Raw genomic sequence first — 17,388 nt, 5'->3', positions numbered from 1 at the left:
AACTCTCTACGCTGCTCCATGCAACTTTCTTAAAACAGGGATAAGGAGCTGTCTGTATATGTATAACACACCTACTATAATGTTCAAATGAGAAAGTGAAAACGCTTTGTAAAACTGTAAGTCAGCTTAGCCAAAAATTTTAGGAAGAACAGAATCATTATATTCAGGGACATTTAATCTTCTAGTTTCCTCATTCATAAATGCATGATTTGGCCCAAAGGTAAATAAAGCAGAATTTAAAAAGTGAAATCATTAAGGTGAAAGCCATGAAAAAAACTCACACATCAATAAATTATATATATGAGGGTAAATCACAAAGTTGACAAAGATTTATAACATGAGTAGACATTAAATAGTTTTAATGAATCCACTTCCTTTATTGCAGTAACCTCTGTACAAAGCAGCAACTGCAATATTCAATGTTAAAACATTAGAAAAGCATTTGTGTGACAGTTATAGTACAGTATTATCAAAATATTACATTTTCAAACTTAGTAAACAGCCACCAGAGCTCAAATCTTTAAATTATTTCCATAGTCTTTAAAAATATGTAGTCAGAAAGCATATAAAAAGAATGTAAAAGAACCTAAAATACAAAAGAAAAAATGTAACAAATAAATATTTGATTTAATCAACCATTAATAATCAGCTTAATACCACCATTTTCTCTAAACCCACTTAATTTTTACCTATATGAATAATGAACTGTCAAATGTTATTGCATAATTATTTGTTTCCAAGTTATCACCAATGATTAGGGCAAAAAATTGGCATTAAAATAATCAAATTCAGCATAAATAAAAGAGTAGAATAGCTTCAACACAAGCTAGCATCTCTTAGAATTATTAAAATTTATTAGAGCACTACAATAACCTTGAAATTTTTGAGCTGGTGTCTAGCATTAAGTAAAAGTAATACATTTTTTTTAAGTGAAAAGCTTCATACATTATTTCACAGACAATATTACCCTTCCCCCATTATGCATATTTAGATATATTTTATGTACTTTATACACATATGTATGATGCATGACATTTGGTTCCTGCAGTACAGATCACATTGTTTTCCTGAATGGGAGAAACTTAAAAAAAAAAAAAAAGTAAGTGTACCTGTGCACATTTCAATATAGCAGCACTCAGTTCATGCCCTATTATTCATTTTAAAAGTTCAAACATGATATTGTATACTGAATAATGTGACATTTCTACTGTCTTTACCCCAAAACACTACAAACCTGCAATAAATGGAACAATGTTGTGAGTTAATAATGTATTAAAAAATTATGAAAAAAAACATTATTTCATTCTTATTCTGAATTCAAAATTATTATCAGATCTCCATTTTTAAATTAATTTAGTTCATACTCATGCAGCAAAAATACTGCACTATTGACAACAGTAGTAATTTTATAGATTTCTATCACGATTCATGAAAACCTGCATAACTTCACCACTGAAACATACCAATAAACCCAGTGAACAGCACTTTATATAAAATGTTCTCCATTTTCTAATTGAATGATAACTGTTACGTTACATGCTCTTCAAATGAACACCCTTGTTCTCCAAGAAACCTATAGCTTTCCATCTAATTTTGAACTTATGCTTTCTAAAACAAAAAAACTTTAATGAGTCTTGATCACTTAAGATGCAAAACCAGAAACATAAGTGTCATTACATACCAGGGGTGCCAAAAAAATGTATACACATGACTTGTATTCATCTTTTGTTATCGGTATATATTGAGCATTACAATTTTAATAGTTTTTTCCTTTCTTAAAATGTGTATACATTTTTTGGCACCCTCTGTACATATACACATATGCATCTGTGAATGCATACACATATACATATACACACACAGATATGTAGATGTATATCCCTTGAAATGTTTTTAAGAAATCCTTCCTTGAATAAAAAATGAAAAACTTCACATTAATAACTGTATATAAAGCTTGTAGTAACAGTACATATGCACTGTCCAATTTGTACTAGTAGACAATGATGTCAAAACAGACATTTCAAAAGCATAAACTGGCAGTTTTTCTTAACACAAAAGTCTTAATAAAGTATTAAGAATGGATTAAATTTAAATGTTCAGAATAATCTGTTCAAACCTGAGTATATTAAGACTAAGCATACTTGACAACTGAATGAATTAAGCCTAAAAACATTTCACTGAGAAACCAGTGGTCCATTTAACCATTTGATGAGACATTATTTTAATGATTTAAAAAGGATAATATAGTGAAATTCCATGTAGTGTTTACTGAAATATTCTATGAAATGACATAACTTTGTCTAATTTCCCTCTAAAAATTTTTTTAGCATTTCTTAAAAGTCCCTCAGATTTGAGGAAAACTCTGAGGACAGATCTCTCTTCTAATAAATATAAATGATCTTAATGATTTTTGTCTAAAGAATGGCAATATATGTTTTTTCAGCATGGTATACAGAAGTACTGGATAAATCTACAACCTTCACTAAGGTTTCAAGACATAATCAAATAAAGATAAAAAGAGCCACTGAGAAGTTTAACAACAACAACAAAAAGGTTTATTGGGCCTTTTTTCCCTAGATCTACATTTATACATACTCATACAAACTTAAACTTAGGGTCACTTTTTGGTTCCCATTTTTTTTTTTATTGCATTTTTCATTAACATGCCCTAATTCTCACCTTTAAAATCTAACATATACCTTTACAAAAATGATAGAAAACATACAGTACTCAACACTAATTGGTCAATGGAAGAAAAGCAGTGTCCATTTTAAGGTGGAAGAGACTAGAAATAAAAATAGCTGAAGGCAAAGTCTGACATTCTATAAATTTATAAAAGAGGGTATATGGATGAAATTTGGTTATTTTTCAGAAGGCACCTCAAGGCTAAAGGCTTTTTGTACTCTTTTCATCAATCAAAAAATAACACACTTTTATTGCTATTCAAGTAGCAAAGGAAAACTTCATGCTCATGAGCTTCAGTCCAACAAGGAATCATTAAGATTGAGATACATTATTGACTAAAACTGAAGTCTCGATGCACAGACCAATGGAGCAACTTCCGGTGTGCTTTCCAATTAATGAAATAGTGAAAGAAAAGTCACAGTTCGCTATTGTGATGTTAACATGTCACTGAAGATTTCAGTTACTTCACTAGGCACTGAAGTACCATCCGAAGGGCTGCCCACTGTGTAGCACATTTAGGAATAGAAGGTAAGGACGCTCTGATGGTTCCCACGGACTAGGAGAATTGGTGGTAGGTCCCTAGAGAGAGCTTCTAACCATGCCATGTAGAGAGCACTAGACACAGCACCTTTTCGTGCAACTGGGAGACTCCTGGTATCAAAGAGAGAAAGAAAATGAAGCAATGCATTTAAGTTGAGAAGAACAAAATGTAATAAAAATTATAAATTAAATCACAATAATAGTAACTAAAAATTATTACAGTTGCAGAATAATTTTAAGTGTGGGGAATTTCTGCCTATAGTATAGCAACTACTATACTGCCATAACACTATTCCTTTATTTTTTTTAAGTTTGATCAAGATTTTAAAAAACTTCTTCATATGAATAGCAAATAAATATTTCTATAAACCATAACACATTTGGTATCTAACACTGAACCCCCAAATTTTCCTTTTTCAATAAGTATGGAATTCTTTTAGGAGAAAAGAATGTTTCCATCTGAATTTAGAAAGTGGAAACTATACATGGCTAAATGAAATTCAAACATAATTAATTCTACATATTAATTTTTATCTTCTCATCTCTCTGGGCTTTCATTTCTATTTGTAGATACTGGCAATAGGGACCAATTGCTCTATAAAGTATTTCTAAATGTCTATGTTTTGGCATCTTCCGTTACAGATATTTGACCACCAGCAAAATTTGAAATTTTCTGGTGTAGTAAATGTTTATTGCTAATTAAAATAACAAGGCTGTGTGTTCACTTTGGCATGTTATTGAAAGTGTGAGTTTTCCTTACCTGTTTAGGAACCCAGGCTCCAGGACAGAAAATTTAGGTTCAAGTAATATCTAGCTAAGCTGGTTTAGTGGAGGAAAAGCCAGAGTGAGCATCAGCATCTATATTGACCGCAAGGACGGTGTGTCTGTATGGAAAGTTTGTGTGTGGAAACTTGGGGTGGGCTTCAGACAGGAACCACTTTTTAAATTTAATCCTCCAGGTAATTTTATGAGGTTATTTCTATGAGGAAGCTGCCCGGGGTCCATCTTTTAACTTTGGACCCTCATACCCCACACATGCTACAGTGTTTCCAAAGCTAAAAACAATTTTAAAAGGTGGGAATAAGGATAAAGGAAAAATTCCAGAATAAACTGCTATGATAAAAAAGATTCATATAAGCTTAAGATTTTTGTTTTTCTTTTCCCCTACTTTAAATGATTCCTCCATATGCTTCAAGTATATTTTAAAAAGTTTGTTTTTTCCTCCTTACAACTACTAAGTCATTATGGGTGTTAAATAAATATGTACTTGGCATAGAAATCAATCCTAATTGCATTATCATAAAATACCCAAGAAAATCTTAGTACAAGTATTACTTACATGACAATGATATTAGCAGTGCTTGAATGTTCCTTTAATAATTCATTTAACCTGATCTGCCGGTGTGTCTGAAATGAAACAGGACAAAGTCATTCCTAGACCATTTGAAAATCTAGTGTGGTTCATAAAACTAGAGTAGACAGAGAGAAATAAAAATTAATTTTGGTGTAATAAAAATCTGTTCCCTAATTTAAAAAAATTCTTTACACTGTCCATGTATAAATCCAACTTAAAGTAGATTTAATTTACATAACTGGTTCCCCCCATAACAAATTGCAGCTCTTGATACTTATATCCTAAATATTTTAAAAATCACATGGAAGATTAATGAAAAGAATACCTTGGTCTTATAAAGTTCAAGCTCATTATCTGTTATTCGCCATGGTTCATCCTCTTTCATTTTATCTGCAATGTCTTGTTCTTTATCGTCTTCATGAAGTCTGTATGGCTCAATCATTTCATCAAAAGCTACAATACTTTAAAAAAATAGAAATACAGACAATTATCTTTATTTTGAATTACTTAACAATAAGATCTTAAATGCTAAATTATAACTTGAAAAGTTAGTGTTTCCCATCTACTGTGTTCCCCCTCCATACTCTAACTACTCTGATCTCTCTGCATCGACCCCTGACCCTATGCCCACCCCCTCAACCTAAGTAAATTTTCACCAAGGTAGCCAAAAAAACGATTCCTTTGAGCAATAAGTCAAATTGCGTTAATCCTTTACTCAAAGGCTTTCCCAGTTCAAGTACCACTAAATCAAAGTAGTATAAGAAAAGGTACTACAACATTTTGAAGGGAGGAAAGGGCAAATACTAAACATTTAAGAAGATGCAGAATGCATCTCTAGATCCAAAGATACTTAATAGGACAAAAGATACTAAAAGAACATGGATTAGAACATTCTACCCTTTCATGAATGTGAAAAGCATTTTTCAGCATTGCAATATTGTGATTTATGACATTTGGTCTTCATGTCCAGTTCCTGGTTCACAGGTCCTAAAACCCTTGGAATTTCCTAAGTGTTGAGAGCCATAAAGGTGTTTTGTTGTTAATGAGGTGGCTTTTAGACACCACCCAAGGGTGGGGGCTGGTTGCCAGGAGAACCCACCTTGTGGTTAGAAGTTTGGAACTTTCAGTTGTTACCCCCATCCACAATCTCCCAGGAGAAGGACTGGGCTAGAGATGGAGTTCAATGGCCAATAACTTCGGCAATCATGACTATGTAATGAAGCCTCCATAAAAACCCAGTAGGCCAGCCCATGAGTTCCTTTCTCTCACTTTTGGAGAGCTTCCATTTTGGGGAACCAGCATGCTTCCATGTACCACTTTGCCAGGCCCCGACTCCACGAGGCCAGAAGCTCCTTCCTTGGGGACCTCGTCCTATGTATCCCTTCATCTTGCTGTTGATTTGTATCCTTTGTAATAAAGCGGTAATCTAGGGACCATTCTAGCAAATTAATTGAACATGAGGAGGGGGTTGTGACAACCTCTGATTTATAGCCAGTTGGTCAGAAGTACAGGTAACAACCTAGGCTTGTGATTGGCATGTAAAGTGGAGGACAGTTCTTACGGGACTGAGCCCTCTAACTTGTGCAATCTGATTCTATCTCTGGGTAGACAACGTTCTGAGTTGAATTCTAAGACACCTTGCTGGTGTCCGAGAATTGCTTGTTGGTGTGGGGAAGCCTCCATACACACATTGGAATGGGTCCTGTGATACCCATTTTTGAGAATGAAGTGTCATACAAATCTCTCCCTGATTACAACCTTACAAAGGTATACCTTACTATTTTCTATTTAAAATCAATTCTTTATACCAGCATCATCATTTATTCAACATTTATCTGAGAATAAAATTCTGGCTGGTAACATACATATAATTGTGACAACCACTATATATTATTTTCAGATAGAATATTCCACAAGTCTACTTTTGACTCTTGAGAATTGTGAATGCAACTATTATAAGCAAATTCTTAGGTTCTCCTATTTTAATAATAAAACAAGAGTGTAAAGTAAGTCGGATGTGGAGTAGGGATTGAGTGGTCATAAACAATGGAAATTTAAAGAACCATGTGGAGTTTCTGTGGCATTAAGACTTTCAGAAAGTCCTTATAAACAGTAACTGAAGACCCTTTAGACTCACTTCGATATGTGCTATAGGCATGCCAACTATCTGTGCTAGATTTAAAAAGCTGACTTGACATGTAACTAACAGCAGGCAAAACCTCCGGTAATTCATTTAAGTTGAATGATCTGTTACTGAAGTGTCTGGGTAGGTTATCCATAAAAGGATCAGAAAATTGTACAAAGTAGCTTATCCAATTACTTACTTTTCTTTCTTTGGTTTAGTATTAATATCTCCCAGGACCATGATATCGGAGAAATCTATCCGGAACTTGCTAAGCAAAGTAGCCATTCTAGAACAAAAATGAATAGCACTGAGGCATGTGAAGGTTGTGTACAAGTATTTTTATTCTATTATTTTATTCTAATATTTAGGGCTGCATATCTGTACTGAAAACCATGATTTATGTATGAAAAGTCTATCAGGTGCTAAACAAAGTCCATCTGAATTAATTCATAATTCACACTGTATATTCACAAAATAGACATCTAAATTCTGAGTAGAGACTTCTGTTGCATTCTTTTATTTCCTCTGAATCTCTTCTTAGTATCCAATAATGAATGGACAGAGAAAGACATTAATAATGAAATTTAAATGGCAACTAGCTTCTTTAAAGTTAATTTTAGTCAAATTATATTGTTAAGGTCATGGATTTCAGTAAAACTAGTAAATAGGTATTTGTTTAATTAATTTTGGATTATTTTCCATCCATGAAGAACGCATCTCTCAAGGCCCAGATATAACTTTTTGGGCCAAACTGAAGCTATAACTGATGGTATAGATTAAGTCCACAGCCTTTTTCTGCAGGGTAGGGAGGACTTGGACAGGCATGGAAAGGGAGCCCCAACAAGCCTCTGATATCTCAGCAAATAAATACTCTTGTTGGAGGCATAGCTGGCAATAAAGCCTTGGTGACAACAATAGAAAAGCTGAAACATACAAACAGGAAAAGCAATTAACAAGATTTCATTTTTAACAAAATGAGTTTTCTAAATTAAGATATTAGAAAACAGATAAGCAACAGGTTTAACTTTTACATTATTTCTACTATTTCTTGCATAATTCACTGTTTGAAATGAATAAACACCTTGTTGAATTCTGGTATAAATCTACTAAGTGCCTACTATGTATTATCGGGCCCACAAAACTCAAATCTAAGATAATAAAATAAACACAATACAAGCCCCAGAATGTGGTGAATGGTATCATGATTTAGGGAGGAAATGTAATAACTGGAAGGGGCGTGGAGCGGGTGACAAGGGGAAAAAAATTAGGGAAGGCGTTGTGAAGAAGGTGACACCTATCCTGGTCTTTAAAGAATGGAGTATTTTAACAGAGAAGGGAGGCAAGTAAAGAGCTATTTACAGCAGAGAGATGAGAGTAGACAAAGGAGTAAAAGTCTGAAATCACATGCATGTTTAGGGCAGGTGCAGAAATGTAAACTAAAGTATAAGGCATATTTTTTGGGGGTGTGGGGAACAGGAGATAAAGACACAAAGAGAACAGGAAGACATTGTAAAGGGCCCTGTCACATTTTGGCATCGACTTTCTGGTATGTAAGAGAGAAGAATTTAGAAGTATTGTGGGGAGAGGAATCATGATCAAGCTATGCTTTCCAAAAATGAAATTGGATGTACAATATGTACAATATATGTTGAAAAGGTCAGACACAAGACACAGGGTATTTAGAGAAGCACTGAAACCAAATGTAGAACTGTGACAATACAGACAGATAGAAGAGAATGGATGACAATGGCATCCTGTGTTTCTGTTGTCTACAAGTCTACAAAATGTATCCCATATATGAATATGTAATTTTTGTGCACTTTCTCCCCGATTAAAAAAAAAAAGCTGCTTAATACTTTAATACCATAAGTATTTAATAAAAACTTTCTAAAATGTCAATATATTAAAAATTATTACATATCAGCAAAACTAAATATTTACAACTTAAAACATAAAGACTAAATGGAAGAGAATGAGGTTTTATTTCTTTAACTACAATTTTCAGTTTCAGTACAGAACAGAACAATGCTGACATTTTATGGATTGCCTAATTTTTATCCTATCAAATCTACATTGTAATAGCCAAGTACTACTAGTTAAATGCCCTTCAATTTAAAGTAGACTTACGCTCTCCGGTCATGGTCTATTCTGTTTATTTTTCCACCAATGAATACTCTGATCTTACAATCTTTCCACTTTTTCTTGGTAGTCAGAAGATAAGGTATCAATAAGGTCAAACCTGAATCATGAAAATATAACAAATCATTTACTAAATGCTGATATTTCAATTAAGAATTTTTAATTCAATTTAGTCTCTAAAAACATGTTTACTACAACTCAATATAAAACAAATTTTTTCTTTCTGGCCTTCCTGGATTCAGTCATAAAGCCACAGGCAGAGCTGAACTAGGGGAGGCTCCAAAGGCAGTGAAATGGGACAGTGACCTGGCAGTTAGGAAATTAGCCACATACAGGAAGGTTGAGAATATTCATTGAAGCGACTGGGAGTCAAGTTTCTCACTGAAATAAATGAGAAACATAAAAAGGGAGAAGCTGGACTGAACCCCTCAGTGTTGGACTGGAAGTGGTTTTCAACCTACATGTACACATAGAAACATATACAGAGGGTGCCAAAAAAATGTATATACATTTTAAGAAAAGAAAAAACTATTAAAATTGTAATATATACTGATAACCAAAGATGAATACAAGTCATGTATACACATTTTTTTGGCACCCCCGGTATATGTGTATTTTCTAGATCTATCCACTGAGAGGGCCTGGGGGCAGGGACACGCTAGTAGCGACGAGCATATCTAATGCTCTGATCTTTGGTTCGCAATACCTCTCATCACTAAAAGGAATCAGGGCTCCTTGGATAAAGGGTGATTCAATGGCTGGTGTAAGGAAAGTACAAAACTGCCTGGCACATCTTATTATATCAGAAAATAAAGAATGATTGGGACATGAGAAATGGACACAAAAGACTAAACAGGAAATCCAGGACAATCTGAATATCAAAACAAATAATGAGAATGACAAAGCATTTCCCAGTGAATACAAGAGAAATCCATGAGTCTACACAGATAGAAATAAAGAGAAAGCTGTTCCTTATAGTAAAATGCCAACTAATAAATGAGGAAGAAGTGACAGGATTGGAAAATCATCATTTGGCAACCACAAGTCCACCATAACAACAATAATAAATTCAAGCAGAAATATCAATGGATGCTAAAGGTGGTGGTAAAAGTTGCAGTAACAATGGTACATTTACAAAGTCTAAAAGTAACTCCCCACACCTCAAATATGTGTAACTATAAAAGGGGAAAAAGAGTAACTCAGTGTATAAATAAACCTGGGGAAAACCACCTTACTCAACAGTGAAAGCTAAGTTCACCAGTGATGAGATAAATCACCATCATGTGCCGCCTGATGCGAGAGATACGGACAGAAGAGCACAGCATGGCTTCCGTGATGTTTCTACCAAAAATACTTAACTTGAAAATGATTATGACGAAACACCAAATGGCATTCCAAATTTTAAGTGACAAATTACAAAATGGTCTGTAATATTTTTAAAAACATTAATGCCGTGAAGCTCAAGGAAGGACCAAGCAACTCCCAAATTGAAGGACAATGAAGACATGTGACCACTAAGCGCAATGCCTGATTCTGAAATGAATCCTACTGCTTTTGGGAGTGTTGGCAAAACTGGAATGGGGTCTCTTGGCGAAGAGTATATGCCAATTCTTAGTAGTATTCCCACAACTTGAGTAAATTTAAAACTGTTAAAAAATATGTTAACAGCCTTACCTCCATCATCAAAAAGCCACCAGACGTCAATAGTATTCTTTCCTTGTTTTTTCTGAAACTGTGTACTGGCCTCAAGAAGCTTTTGGTCAGCTACATTTAAAGGCACAGCAGGGCCTTTGGATTCTACAGGATTAAGGAGAAAAATACAATGTGAGGGGGCTAAATGTTAAAGTCCCTTTTGCTGAATTCCTAGTATCCTAACTTTTATATATTCAATTGTTTATAATGCAGATAGTTGTGTATGACATCCATCATAAACCTTCAGTTGTTTATGATTTAAACATACTTTTAAAATCGTTACAGATAAATACATCTTTACAATAGCTAAACTCATCCAAATTATCTTGCCTAATTTCCGATATTTAAGCATTCTGAATGAGAGTCATACATACTCATCAAGAATATTATAATTGACTGATGGATTTTGATTTCTGAATGGCTATATTGGGCTAACTGGACAAATTAAGTTTACACCTATTCCATGAATATATTTCTTTTGTAATTTGGTTTCTCAATAATTCTAAACTCAAAAAAATTTGTAAATTAAATGTTATCTATAATATGAAAGACAGAAGGAAGTGGAAGACATACCAATACAATCACACAATTATCACAGCGAAAGCTTTGTCTAAGGAAAAATTTCCTCATCTTGACCTAATTTTTGTCCCCTCAATATATAACACCCAAATCTAAAGCCATATAACCACATCTTTCTTTGAACCACAGAAAGATGGTGGGAACTCCCTGGAAGGGCACCCGTATGATACAAGTCTTTAGACAATATACCAAGAGAGTTCCCTTTTATATTCTCAGGAATTGGGGGGGAAAAAAATCAGCACTGGCTCTGTGAGCAAGCAAATGACTATTATGAAATTCCTACACCAAATTTTGAAAAGCAGAAATCCACAGGAGGAAATCTGATCACTTTTGCAGAATGTCTATCATTCACTTTTCATGCTGCCATGATGTACGCAAACATGACAAATGATTTTGCATGATGAAATAATATGGCTACCAAACCACACTGCTCCATAACTCTCACCTCTATCTCCTTTTCATAAAATTCATGTATGTTGACATGACTGTGTATCTCCCAAACGCAGCAGGACTGTGAGAAATATTGTAATTTTTAAATGAAAAATATATTAGTATCAAAATTAAGGACTTGGCTGGGTACAACTGATGGTAAAGAATGCAAGTGACACTGTAAATAAACCTATTTCAGTGTCTCTACTTATCATCTAAACCATGCAGTTTAAGTTAAAAAATTAATATTGACTTTCAGGGTTTGAATATTTCAGAAATGGTAATATAAAAGCATTTGTCTTTGATATATCACCTTTTCCTGGAATGATTTAACTCTTTAGTTGGACTGATGATAATTTTTCTAATCTGCATTTAATAAATAACTGTAACATCACCTCACCATGAAAATAAAAACTAAGGTAAAAAAAGAAAATCATAAGGTTGGAGTCAGAGTTAACAGTATGAAAAAAAGGGATTAAAATAAAATGATGAAAAATGCCTGCCTTTTTTCAACAGTGGTTGAGTTGGAGTCTTGCCATCCTCTTCCTCATCTAGATTATGTTTAAAAAACACAAAATATAAGTTAATTGCCTTTATATTAGTAAAATAATTAAAATGTAATGTAAATAGAGAACATTTATAAACAAAACATAGTATGAAGAAACAGTCTATGAAAAATAATCAAGACTGAAGATAGATATTTTCTACACTGAGTGTTTAGGATTTTAAAAAGCAAACATATTTTAGACTCCTCCAAAGGGGCTACTGATTAGCGCTCACCCCTAAATTTTATTCCAGTACAAACTGACCAAAACTTCGGCAGAATTTTTAAACTTTTAAACTTTCATACTTGAAATCAGTTGAAAAGCTGATGAACTATGGCTTATAGAGTAGAAATACGACATTATATATGTATATGCATGCATGTATGCATATATTGGTCCATTTACACTTAAATATCTATAAGTATTTTCCTGGGGTTAAGTTTTCCTAACCTCAGTTTTTTTCTTAATATAAGTTTGTATTATTTGTTTAAGGCACATAGAACCCCCAACTTGGACAGAACGAGTACACTGCAGCAGGCTCTTCAGCCAGACTCCCAGCATTCCACTATCACCACTAACTGTGTGACTTAACTCCTCACTCCCCTCAGTTGTAAAAAGGATGAACAAGACCTACCTCTTAAGGCTGCTATACTGCAAGCATTAATGCCTTTAGCTCAGTGCTTAACACAAAGTAAGTATGCAAAGGGTGCTCTTTTTGTTCCCTTGTATACTGTATGCCTCGATAATCAAGACTGACATACCAAATATCTATGATTATAATAACTACACCAGAATATTGGTAATTCTGAAGACATGTAAAATTGTATAAACTTTACTACAGTTTCAATGCTAATTTTGAAAATAACTGACTAAATAGGAAATAAATACAAAATATGCCTGTTATGGAACAAAAACATTTCAATTATTACATTTAATTTTTAGTATTAAATGTTATTGTTCCTATAAATTAGGTATTTAATATTATCTGTCTTTGATGATAAAAAAATTTATAAATGTAACTGGACATTTTGTCTTCATTTCAAAGAGCTTAGATATGTCAAGAAAATATTGACACTTAAAAATGATTTAAACTAAGTTGAAAGTATTTACATTTTTACAATAAAAAGATAAACAAAAATGTAATGACCCAGTTTCCTACTTTATAAAAATAATGTCATCATAAGATTGTGACACACATTAATGAGCTAATGTACAGATAACATCTACTACAATGTGGGAGACACACAGTAGATGCTTGGTAACTGTCACATCCCCATCATAGTTTTATCTATTAATTCCTAACAGATTTTGTAAAGAAAGGATTTGTTTTGGGCAAGAAAAAAGGATAAGAACAAAAGTAGAGGAAATGAAAGAATGTATACTGTAAACAAAAAATAAATGCAGGAACATAAGAACAGTGTTATCACAATCAGTTTAGAGTTTTGAGATGAAACAGAAAAAAATTATAATGAAGCCAGCAAAGAACTGGAAGAAAAAAATGGATCTCAACTAAGCTCTCCACTACTGTTACCCTAGGCAAACAAGGTAAAGGAGGAAAGAAACAAAAAGCAACATTAACGTTTCTAAATAATGTACGAGAGATCAATTTTCACAGAGACAGGATTTGTCCAAAGTTATCAATTTCAGAAAAAGAATGGCAATTATTTTACAGGAATCCAAGTATGATATGGTTTGATGATTTACAGTGCAGATTTTTTCTTGTTGCATGTCAGCTGGGAATAGGACAGATGGAGATACTAGACTTAACAGAGGTAGGAGAGTGAGGGTGGGAGAGTAAGATTTGGAAGTCATCCCTCTTTCCTTCTCAGACACATGACATACAGGTTTGTGGATGAAAGTATCTGAAAGTCTCATGAGATCTGGAAATTGTTTGTGGCTTAAAGCACATGAGCCACCAGGGGTATTAGGTCTGTAATTATGGCCTAATAGTTCAGCAATCAAACACAAATAGTTTGTTTCTTGAGAGGCTAAATTGAGAAATAAAATCGCACTTGATTTCTTATTACATTGTTTTATCTAAACAACTTCAGATACAGTAAATGTAAAAAAAATTCTTAATATCTTAGCACATAAACAAAACCCCTGAAATTTAAATATCTTGACATAAACAAAAAAATTATGTATATTAATTACATAAACTTCATTCCTTTCAATGTTATCATACACTATATGCACACTGCTCTGAATTTATCATGCTTCTTTCCAAGTTCATATTTAACCTAAGGTTCAAATTAAAATGTTTTATTTAAAGCAAGGATTAATAAAAACATACAAGAACACATTAGTATATAATTAATTGGTGTGGTCTCTGTTCTATGATCTACTTTAATACTTTAAAAATAAGTAATCATTTTGTGGCCATTTTTGAAAGCCATTATTTTACCTGAGCAACTAGATATGAAAGTACAAGTTTGAGTAGGTTAATTTACTAGCTATGTTATATACATAAAAACCATTTCTCCCCAAATTAAAACATTACCTCAATAAAATTTCTTGTTTGAATAAAAATTACCTTTATGTGTAATGGTTTTTTCACCAGATGGTTTGGAAGTATCTACATCTGATTTCTTACTATACTCCATACTTAGTACCACATCCTTCATACCAGGAGACTTCTCTTGTGATGACAGTAATTCTTCTGTAGATATCAAAGTATTCAAAATATTATCTAAATCTTATTTTAACCATTAAAGAAAGCATCATGGCATAAATTAATTAAATGGCAATTTTAAGCAAAGTTTATGAAATAAGTTTATATTAAATGATTTCTTACGTAAACAAATGTAATAATCTGTTTTGAAATGACTGTTTACTTAAATATCTTGAAACACAACTAAGTGTCAAGGATTTGAATTATGTGTTGGGCAATCAATGAGTGAAATTCATGGAACAAAGAATCTGGTAGACAAAGGAATGATGAATGACATGTGAATCAACTCTACTCTCAAAGTCATTTACATATGTAAAAAATGTAAAATGTGACAAATGTTCATATACACGGAAGATGACAGACAACACTGAAAATTTATAGCCATGACTATAGAGCCAAAACTAGGTGACAGAGACCTTTACTAAGTTCATGGTAAAAGTACCATTTCTTCTTCTATATTTTGGGAAAGAATTAGTAAACATTTAACTTCCACCATAAAAACACTTATTATAAAGACAAACATAATATGGCTTTTCATAATCCTTATCACTAATTTGTGTTTTAAGAGAAATAACTATAGAAAATATGTGATAGAACAATTAATCCTAAAAGGTATATGGAACCATAAAAGACCCCCAATAACCAAAGTAATCTTGAGAAGGAAGAACAAAGTTGAAGGTATCACCCTTCCTGATATCAAATTACACTACAAGACTATAGTAAACAAAACAGCACAGGACTGGCATAAAAACAGACACATAGATCAAAAAACAGAATAAAGAGCCCAGAAATAAACCCATGCCTCCATGGTCAACTAATCTATGACAAAGAAGGCAAGAATTTATAGTGGGGTAAAGACAGTCTCTTCAAGAAATGGTGTCTTGGGGTTGGCCAAATGGCACGTTGGTTGAGTTGGCTTGGGACACCAGCTCTGAGCAGCAGGGCCCTGGTTCGGATCCCACATGAGGGCCAGTGACACTGCGCCCTCTACAGCTAAGATGGTGAACAACAGCTCAACCTGGAGCTGGGCTACGGTGAGTTGCCAGTGACGGCGTAGGCTGCAGTGGGCTGCCGTGAGCTACTGTAAGTGGCTGTCCAATGGCCCGCGAGTGACTTCCTCACCCGGGAAGAACACAATGATAATACCACCATGGGCCAATGAAGCAACATCCTCCACAACTAGACTGAAGAACAAAAGGACAGCAACTTGTCTGTTCCCCTTCCCCGATTCCTCAATGCTGTTCCCCTCCAACAATTCCCCAATACAAATCTTTGGAAAATAAAAAGGACTCCACTGAGACTCAATAGATGCGTGAAATGATTGGATGGAAAAAAAAAAAAAAAAAAGAAATGGTGTTGCAAAAACTGGACCGATACATGCAAAAGAAAAAAAAAATTAGACCACTTTCTTAACCATATACAAGAATAAACTCAAAATGGATTAAAGACTTAAAGACTCCAAACCACAAAACTCCTAAAAGAAAACATAGGCAGTAAACTCCCAGACATTATCCTTAGTAATATCTTTGCTGATATATCTCCTCAGGCAAGGGAAACAAAAGAAAAAATAAACAAATGGGACTTTCATAAACAAGAAAATGTCTACTGATTTAGCATTAGTATGGGGAATATAATCAACAAAGTCCAGATGGGCACTGGACTTATCAGGGGGATCACTTTATAGACTGTGTAGATGTCTGACTAATGCACTGTACACCTGAAGCTGAAGTAGAATAACACTGTATGTCAACTATAAGTAAGTACATATATATAGTCATGGGAGGTGGAGTATAGCATAAGGAAGATAGTCAATGGTGTTGTAATAGTCCTAACAGAAGAGTAGTACCTTGGGGGAGAGGGCTTATCACTTTGTGAGGGTGTAAATGTTTATTATGATGCTTTGTACACCTAAAACTAATGAAAAATAAATAAAAATAAATTAACATGCTAAATCACATCAATAGGAAGCTGAAAATAAATAGTAGCATTTAAAAAATTTTTTTCTTCAACTATTTTATTATGTAGTTTTACAAATTTGGCCAATCTACAATCATACCTTTGTTTCTCTTAAATTTATGATTTGGATTGAATTTTATTCTCGGTTGGTGCAAAGAGTAAACACAAACTTTGGTGGAGCCAAACAGATCTGATCTTAAAATGCCATACATTAAGTACATAACACAGAATAGATGGTAAATATTAAAATTATTGAAGAACTTGTAAGAATTATATATAGTTTTCTAACAAAGTAATTTATATTTTTAAAATTAAAAAAAAAACAAACCCAAAAAACCACGTTATTTCAAACAAGATTTACCTTGTCCTTGAAGATGAGATATATCCAGACCCTCTTTTAGGCGGATAACCACTACTCCATATTGTATGTCAAAAGCATCACTATAATAGGTGGAAAAAAAGAATCACAAAAATTGGTCTCCTCTTTTATAAAATGAAGGCAATAATGGATGATCTCTAAAATGACTCTCAACTTTAAATGTCTGATTCTTTAATATGCTTTAAAAATTCTAGTGAGATCCATATAATGTTAACTTTCAAATCTTATACCATTCCCTTTCCCCTTTTCTGTAATACCTCTCACAACGACTTACATGTAGATCTTTATAGTACT

At 33.4% G+C, this 17,388-nt stretch overlaps 1 protein-coding gene across 2 annotated transcripts in view; it reads right to left on the bottom strand.

The window, feature by feature from the left end:
* Positions 1-2,528: 2,528 nt before the first annotated feature.
* Positions 2,529-17,388, bottom strand: part of SLC12A2 (solute carrier family 12 member 2) — a 93,570-nt gene continuing 78,710 nt past the window's right edge. The window contains exons 19-27 of one of the 2 annotated variants that reach the window (XM_019635395.1): positions 17,077-17,156; positions 14,622-14,747; positions 12,047-12,094; positions 10,518-10,640; positions 8,832-8,943; positions 6,904-6,990; positions 4,905-5,040; positions 4,565-4,632; positions 2,529-3,336 (exon numbers count right to left, since the gene is read on the bottom strand). In XM_019635395.1, the coding sequence (XP_019490940.1) occupies positions 3,201-3,336; positions 4,565-4,632; positions 4,905-5,040; positions 6,904-6,990; positions 8,832-8,943; positions 10,518-10,640; positions 12,047-12,094; positions 14,622-14,747; positions 17,077-17,156 (916 nt within the window). In that variant the 3' untranslated portion in view covers positions 2,529-3,200. The remainder of the gene's footprint in view (positions 3,337-4,564; positions 4,633-4,904; positions 5,041-6,903; positions 6,991-8,831; positions 8,944-10,517; positions 10,641-12,046; positions 12,095-14,621; positions 14,748-17,076; positions 17,157-17,388) is intronic. The other variant, XM_019635396.1, reaches the window with a different exon arrangement.

The sequence above is a fragment of the Hipposideros armiger genome, unplaced genomic scaffold (genome assembly GCF_001890085.2).
Source record: "Hipposideros armiger isolate ML-2016 unplaced genomic scaffold, ASM189008v1 scaffold_21, whole genome shotgun sequence".
In the NCBI taxonomy this organism is placed as follows: Eukaryota; Metazoa; Chordata; class Mammalia; order Chiroptera; family Hipposideridae; genus Hipposideros; species Hipposideros armiger.
The sequence above is the reverse complement of the archived record's forward strand: the minus strand, read 5'-3'. Positions and strand labels throughout refer to the sequence as shown.